Consider the following 8,610-nt stretch of genomic DNA (forward strand, 5'->3'; position numbering starts at 1 on the left):
CTCCCATTATGCACTCACTTGCTGTCTCTCTCTCCTTCCTTCACAGCTAATTTATCTCTACTTCCTTATCTCACGTAGCATTTTGTGCAGTTCTCTGTCTTAGCACTTACCAAACTGTTTTGAGTTCCTAGTTTACTGTTCATTCCTACAACCAACTTTTTTTGACAGGGACCATTTTGGGAGTTAGGGCTATACCATCGCTGAAAGCAGTCTCACTCCTTGAGGAACCTATAGGCTGATGGAGAAGTGGAGTGGTTAGACTACACACCTGAGAGGCAGACTGCCTGGGTTTCAGTTTACTGTTTAATAATTTTGTGGCTTGAGTGAGATACTGAAATTCTCTGAGCCTTAGTTCCTTCATCTGTAAAGTGAAGCTCATGATAAGAGTTGTGAGAATTAAATGGGTTCACAAATGTTTTGGATCCCACCTGACACCTAGAGATCAAGGATAGTTTCTTTCACCTCCTTATCATCAGTGCTTAGCACAGTACCTGGCACACAAGGATTCATTTCAATAAATATTTGTCAAATGAACTAATTCTGTGGCTTTACATTGTAATTAAGTTATAATGAGTGACAAACCCAGGAACCACAACACCCGCTGGTGGAAGGACATTAAGTCTTCAGGAAAATGGTTTTTCTGTGCTCAGGGGTTTGTATTCAGTTTGCCCTGCAGCCCCTTCCACTGTGTCTCTCATAGCACAGAAGTACAAGTCAGTCACTCCCTAGAACAGATGGTTTCTTCAGGTGGGAAGAGGTTTGGCTCTCATTAAATTCAGCCTCGGGCTTCCCTAGTGGCGTAGTACTTGAGAGTCCGCCTGCCGATGCAGGGGACACAGGTTCGTGCCCCGGTCCGGGAAGATCCCACATGCCGCGGAGCGGCTGGGCCCGTGAGCCATGGCCGCTGAGCCTGCGCATCCGGAGCCTGTGCTCCGCAAGGGGAGAGGCCACAACAGTGAGAGGCCCACGTACCGCAAAAAAAAAAAAAATTCAGCCTCAAAACCATAGTTGCCTTTAACAAGGCTGTCCCCTGTGATGTATTTCAGAAGGAACTAGAGACCTTGATTGCGATGTTGGACATACCAAAAAAGATGTGTTCCCTGACACTGAATAGGTGCACTTCACAGTCACTGGATCCCCTTCTGTGACAGTGACCTGATCTTCTGGCGGAGTCATCGACTGAGCTCTCAGTCCACCTATAAATTAATCCATAACGCATCAGAGAAACTGCTGAAAAAGAATGTAAGTGGGTAATACAAGTGGAAAATGGGAAGGGAATATCACTCACTGGGTGTAAAGAGAATCGCAAGTGTTGAGATACATGCAGAGGCCACGGCTCAAGCTGGGCTGGATGGGGGCTCCTTTCCAGTCCACATTTGCTGGAGCTATGGCCCCACTCCAAAGACTATGTTCTCAAAGAGCACAGCATTTTACAAATGGCCCTGGTGCTTCCTGGCACCTGTACCATCTCTCTGTAGAGCAAGCTCTTGGTCAGGCTCCTCAAAGTTCTATGGAAAGCAAGACTGCTGCACCTCTTACCCCCAGGGCAAACCTCACACTGCAGCACCCCCTAAAGCCCGCACAGAACCAGGTGACTTTACTGTAGAGTAGTCAGGGCTTCCAGGTCTTATCACAGGGCCCAGTCCTCTGGATGTCTACATTTTCCATTGGTGCTCAAGGAGAAGAAACAGGTTTGTGAACCAAAGTGGAAAAAAATGCATGCTGGGTGGATCAAGTTTTAAATGATTTATGCTCTCTCAAGATAATATAGAGACAGAAAGAAAGGAAATAGAATATTTTAATAGGATGGGAAAATAAATAGAAAAAAAGAAGGGAAAGCAGAGCGTTGGATGAAGAAAGAAAGAAAAAGAATAATGAGAGAAAAGAAAAAGGCAAAATAGCAGAAAAGAGTAAGGCAAGAGAAGACAAATGATAAGAATGAGCTTATTTGTCTCTTCAGAAATAATTTAGAGCTGACTTCTGAATAAATCTCTTTGACCACAAGATAAGTCAGGTTTTTCTCTTGGTTGGGTCTGTTGGGATTCCTCCCCATGATGATATCTAGTTAAATAGTCATACAAAAAGAACTTGAACCTTCTCTTAGAGAGAGAAAAAAAAGGGAGAGTGGTATTATAAACACCTCCTGGTATATTTGCCCTATTAAACAGTATATTTTAAAATAAAAAAAATTTTTTTTAATTTTAAAAACCTCTGTGAAAGTTTGCAAAGATAGAGATTTTCCACATAGAGAGGCTACTTAAAACAGACTTCAGATGAAGTGCACATTGAGTAAAAATTCATGGTTAGGGACTTCCCTGGTGGCACAGTGTTTGAGAGTCCACCTGCCAATGCAGGGGACACAGGTTCGAGCCCTGGTCTGGGAAGATCCCACATGCCACGGAGCAGCTAAGCCCGTGCGCCACAACTACTGAGCCTGTGCTCTAGAGCCCGCGAGCCACAACTACTGAGCCCACGTGCCACAACTACTGAAGCCTGTGCGCCTAGAGCCCATGCTCCGCAACAAGAGAAACCACTGCAATGAGAAGCCCGCGCAACGCAACAAAGAGTGGCCCCCACTCTCTGCAACTAGAGAAAGCCTGCGCGCAGCAACGAAGACCCAACGCAGCCAAAAATAAATAAATAAATAAATTTATTAAAAGAAAAAATTGATGTTTAACCAAGCTTGAGGTATTACGATGATGGCAATGAGTTCATTTTAAGGGGAAGACAGGCTAAAGTTTTATACTAAAAAATGCCACAACGGCAGCAGACATTATTCAATAGATGTGAATGTAAAGGAAACAAATAAGTATAAATACAAAGAAGTTGTTTCTCTGATTTTCCTTATTTTTCCTTTAAATGTCCAAATAAACCACACATTTTGGAAAGAGGATAGAAAATCTCTTTGCTTTTAGTCAAAAAAAATGTGGACGGTAGCTATTTCTGAAAGCTTTGCTAAGGTTCTCATGCTAGTTAAAACCTTTATCCTATGATAATGTCTTTCTTTGGCATATGTAAGTTATCTTTAAATACTAATCTTCAAGTCCCAAAAATACCTGTGATGAATGGGAACATAGAATATATTTCTTCTCTCTCTTCCTAGAGCTTAGGTGTTACCGGCAATCATCTCCAGAGGATGACTGGGAAAAGCTTAATGAAAGGAATATTTTTAAATACATGGGTACGATTAGGGGAAACCTACAAGAGAAGGTAAGGCACCCTGAGGCCAGCAACAGTCAGAAGACTTCACCACACCTAGACTTGAAGGGACAGAGGAGGAAGAAATTACCCTAGCCTGGGAGACCTGTAACTGAGGTAGATCAACAGGACCTGTGGATTTCAGCACAAAAAAGAAAAGATCTAAGAATATAAATATGCTGACCACTCTCTCCTGCCAATGCCTCACACTGGGCCAAACCCAACCAGAAGCACAAAAGACAAGTACATAGAAGTCAGCCTCCTGGGCATAGAGCAGGATGGAGAGTAGACCTGGAGAGGAGGGCAAAGAACATCCAGCCCCCTGACACTGGGGTTTATGGCTGCCCTGTCCATCAGGCAAAATGTGGGCATATCCTAAATGTATGTATGGGCATATCTATACAGCATTTTGATTGATGTAGAAAGACAAAAAAGTCAAATTAAAACAAGAGTCCAATATAGACTTTAGTGCTGTAATTAAATTTTCCTGATAATTGCTCAATCTCTACTACTTCTATCTTCTACAGATGTAGAACACACAACATGCAGAACTATGCTTAGATAGTGCAAGTGACTTAGATTTTGTTTACGTTCAACCATTTAGTAATTAATTCCAAGAGCTACAAATGAATTAAACCTTTAAGAGACCACACACCCAAAGGATTCCTAGGGCATCAGTTGAGCTTTCAGAATTGAACAAAATAGGGCTTCCCTGGTGGCGCAGTGGTTGGGAGTCCGCCTGCCGATGCAGGGGAGACGGGTTCGTGCCCCAGTCTGGGAAGATCCCACATGCCGCGGAGCGGCTGGGCCCATGAGCCATGGCCGCTGAGCCTGCGTGTCCGGAGCCTGTGCTCCGCAGCGGGAGAGGCCACAACAGTGAGAGGCCCACGTACAGAAAAAAAAAAAAAAAAAAGAATTGAACAAAATAGACTCAATAGCTATTCTGCTTATGTGCTTTGATTTATGAGATTAATGAGATGTTATTCATCAAATGCCTACTGTGAGCATAATGTTAAGCCCGTTACATTTCTTGACTTTTTATTTCTCCTAATATTTTAGAGATGAGGACACTGGAGTTCAGGAATATTAGGTAATTTACTCAAGTCACCCCTAAAGAAACAGAACAAGGATTTTAACCCATACTTTTCTGACTTCAGAAGCATTCTTTCCACTAAATCACACTGAGAATGTCAATTTTGATCATTTACTTTTTTTTTTTTGGATCATTTACTTTTTTAAAAAACCTTATAATATTGGAAAGTAATTCCATTATCCTAATAAAATTATACAATCATAGACTTGAATGTGCCAAGTAGAACTTTAGAGGTCATCTTATTAATTGAGTGTATACCAAATGCTGACCTCATTTGTATGTGCCACATAACCAAAGCAGTCCCTAGATAATCGCTTCTAAGAGGTCCTCAGACATTTGAAGAACTGGCTGAGCTACTGACCCCAAGAAAACTTTACCATCAATGCAGATATTACCGGCAGCAGAGAGAGCAGACCGATCCAGGGAGACCTTGGACAGCTTCATGCCAGCTGCATTGGACTCTTAAGTAACTCTCCAGCCCTGCTCTCCATGTTTAGTCTCAGGAGTCTTAGAACAGCTTTTTCAACCAGGAATTTTTTATTTTGTTCTGTTTTTAATGGGAAGTAAGCCTCCAAAAGAGAATATGGAAATCTCTATATAGATGCAAACTCCCAGGATTTGGGAATACAGGGAACTTTACTCTCCTGTAAATGTTTCACAAGTCACCATCGGACTGAAAGCTTCATGATGCCTTTAAGAGTGAGCTACCACTGAGCTCTCTTCTTTGTAATTCCTCTCTCATCAACTGCATTTTCCCCTTCTTTTATTTCATTCTTCTTCCACTTCCCCTTTGGGTAATAATGTCTTTAGTATTCTACATATGAGCTGGAAAAAATCTGGTAGGAAGACTAGTCATTGACAGTTTAAACAGTAGAATCAAAACATCAATGTAAAAGGTAGGGTTTTCAATACATCACACACACACACACATACCCACACACACACACACCCCTCAGTGAACTGAAAAGAACTTCCTCTATGAAGAAAAGGAATTTTCTGTCTCTTTTCTTGCTTGCCAAAACAATGAGGGGGCCACATGCTTATTCACTGTTTATGGAGCAACAACAATACACACGGCACCATGCAGAACTCATGAAGAAAATGCACACATGCTTCGTCTTTTCAAATATTTCATTTGGTTAAAAGGTAAGACTAATACACTGCTAAACAAGCAATAATCCAAAATAGAATATGCCTAAAGAAGTTGTACAAACATATACCAATTTATATGTGTATACAGTGGAGACATTTGGATGTTACTAAAAGTAAAGAATAGTGGCTAAAGCCTCAAGATCTGGAGTCCAGACTCTTGGTTTCCCACATCAAATCTGACTGAACATCAGAATCACCAGGGAGACATTTATGGAAAATACAGACTTCAGGACCCCACTCCTGAAAACTCTGATTCAGTTCATGTAGAATGTAGGAAACAATCTATTTTTTTGAACAAAACTCCAGAGACTTAGGATTTTAAAAAGTTTGGGAATCACTAATCTATCCTAGGACCTTGGTTTCTAAAGTGGGAGGGACAGGTCTGGGTAAAAAGACAAAGTAACAAGGATATGGGAAGAATATATTACAACTTCCAGTTGTATTTTATTTTAGCTTAAAAATTTGGAAGGAGATTGAATTTTACTAATATTTCATATACCAATTGTCACTGACATCCTCACGGGGCCTATATATTAGATTATAATAAGTAAAATATCCTGAGGGAAGGATTGAGCTTCCAAACTCAGGGCTGTTGGCAGTAGCCACTCACTCATTCATTCGCTTTCAGCTTACTATATTATCCAGTGTTAACTAAAGTACCCTTTATAAAGTGGATACACGTCTTGAAAAGATTCCTGCAAAGAGAGTGAAGCTGGCAGATAATTAAAATGCAAACACAGAAAGCAAGAAGAAAATGGCAGAGTGGACATGACTCTTCCTCCTATCACAAGTTCATCATCAGCCATTTTATGAGGGAAAGCAAAAATAATTCAATCAGATTTCAAAAGAAATGGATCAAAAGTGTTTCAATTAACAAGAAACTATTTAAGGGCTTCCCTGGTGGTGCAGTGGTTGAGAATCCGCCTGCCAGTGCAGGGGACACGGGTTCGATCCCTGGTCCGGGAAGATCTCACATGCTGCGGAGCCACTAAGGCCGTGCGCCTCAGCTACTGAGCCTGCGCTCTAGAGCCCGCGAGCCACAACTACTGAGCCCGTGTGCCACAACTACTGAAGCCAGTGCGCCTAGAGCCCGTGCTCCACAACAAGGGAAATCACTGCAATGAGAAGCCCGCGAATTGCAATGAAGAGTAGCCCCCGCTCGCCGCAACCAGAGAAAAGCCCACGCACAGCAACGAAGACCCAACGCAGCCAGAAACAATAAATAAAATAATAAAATAAATAAATTTATTTTTTAAAAAAGTAAACTATTTAAAACATGAATTTATAGACCATTAATGAAACACTCTTTAAAAACATATTTCCCTATGTACCTTTACTAATATATAGTGTGTCTGGACTCAAATGTTTTTTCTGATAGTGCCAAATGGAAAAGCTTGGAGAACGTTGAATTGGGGGTGGTGGGGTGAACAGTTATTGCTCATCTTTTTTCCACCTCCTGCAAAGGCTGTGATCTCTCCTTGTTTCTGTTCAGCACTTCATGGATTTCCTGCCTCTGTGTCCTCCAGAGCACAGTAGTAAATGGCTGCATCTGCCATCTGCACCTGGAGGATAAGCAGTGATGAAGAGAACCGCTCATATGTCATGTTGTACCGTCCCTGCTGAGAAGGCCTTGAGCCCTTAACAAGGAGTCTTGGTGCACATCCTGGGAAGTGAAGGTACCAGAAGAAGTTGTAAGCATTGGATATAGAGTGATTACAGGAGATTTCTGCCAGAGCACCCTCCGAAGAGACCACAGTGGAAGGCTGAAGTACTCGGTCCTTGCTCTCTGCAACTACAGGAAATAAAAAAAAAACGTTGTGACTTTTACACTGCTATTTGGTTTATTGATTGCCCCTTAGGTACAGTAGGTATTAATGAATTTGGCTGTTTCATTTTTTTAATGAGTCCAAGTTTTTTCTTTTTTTTTTTTTAATGAGTCCAAGTTTTAAAACAATGGCAAACACTTTTCCAAGACCAGATGATGCAGGAGCCTACTCACCATTCCAGAGAGAGCTGAGGAGGAGCTCCAGCCACAGTGCTTCCAGAACGCTCTGCAAAGCCATGGCCAAAACGCAGCTGGTCTCAGGCCTCAGCCACAAGTGTGATGCTCACCAGGAAGCTGATGTAAGGCTGCCTGTTTTGCATTTTCTTCTGTGTCATGACATCATCAGCCAGAATCTGTGAACTGAAGAAGAGTGACTACAGTCCTGAGGCTACATAATAATGACTTTGTTTTGAGAAGGTAGTCTTAAAAAGGAATGTATCCTTTCAGAGGTCACCACAGCTGCGCATTTAAGAATGAATTAATCATTTAAGAGCTCTCTTCCTTCCTTAGTGGTGTCAGAAGGAGTCTCACAATGGTTGGGAGACTGCTTCATCATTCAAACTAAAGTGATAGATTCACACAAAAGGTATGCTGAACTTATCACGTGTGCTATAATGATATGATAACATGTTAAAAATAATGATCATGAAATTATAGTAATTGTGGTAGATGAGCAATAGGTTTTTTTAAGGCACAAAAATTACGATGTAAATTATGATATTTATCAAAATTTGACTCCTTTCATCCAAGGTGATCTCTGGAATAAGTATAGAAAGAAAATCTCCCTTGTATTTTTCTGTAACCAAAAGAAACTGGGTCAAGGAAGACCCAAAATTGCATTTGGAGATGATCTCTTTTGGATGGTACCTATCCTCATCTTATAGCCTGAGACTGTCCCCTGTGTTATTATTGAGGGCTTCATACTTCTGCCTGAGGCTTTTATACAGATTTTCTTGGGATTTTGTTTGAAAAAGAAGAGTAAACAAGGTTTATGGCAATTCATGGTGTATACAGTAGAGTTTTTATGTGCACCACCACCACCTAGTGGGCAACATGGGAACTGATGGGAAATCATATCCCCAAGCAGCCTCTGAGACAGTCTTCATAGCTTCTCACATCCTGAAGAGAGTTTTTGCCATTTGCTTTTGTTCAAATTCCTCTTCCTTATTCAGTTTCCATAGGGATATGAAGTCTATACAAAGGAAATAACCACCTTCCTGGAAAGCCTTCTGATTAACAAAAGATGTTCTTCATTCAGATGAGTGATTTATTTAAAACACACTTCCATAGAGTGAAATATTTCTTTTCCTCATCCTAAGATGGTTGCTTTATTCATTTCCTT

At 41.3% G+C, this 8,610-nt stretch overlaps 1 gene segment (V, D, J or C); it reads right to left on the bottom strand.

Moving 5' to 3' along the window:
* Positions 1-6,939: 6,939 nt before the first annotated feature.
* Positions 6,940-7,506, bottom strand: LOC141277808 (T cell receptor alpha variable 2-like). The segment is given in 2 exon segments: positions 6,940-7,235; positions 7,443-7,506. Coding segments are annotated over 2 exon segments (360 nt in total).
* Positions 7,507-8,610: the final 1,104 nt, after the last annotated feature.

This window comes from Tursiops truncatus, chromosome 2, assembly GCF_011762595.2.
Source record: "Tursiops truncatus isolate mTurTru1 chromosome 2, mTurTru1.mat.Y, whole genome shotgun sequence".
NCBI lineage: Eukaryota > Metazoa > Chordata > Mammalia > Artiodactyla > Delphinidae > Tursiops > Tursiops truncatus.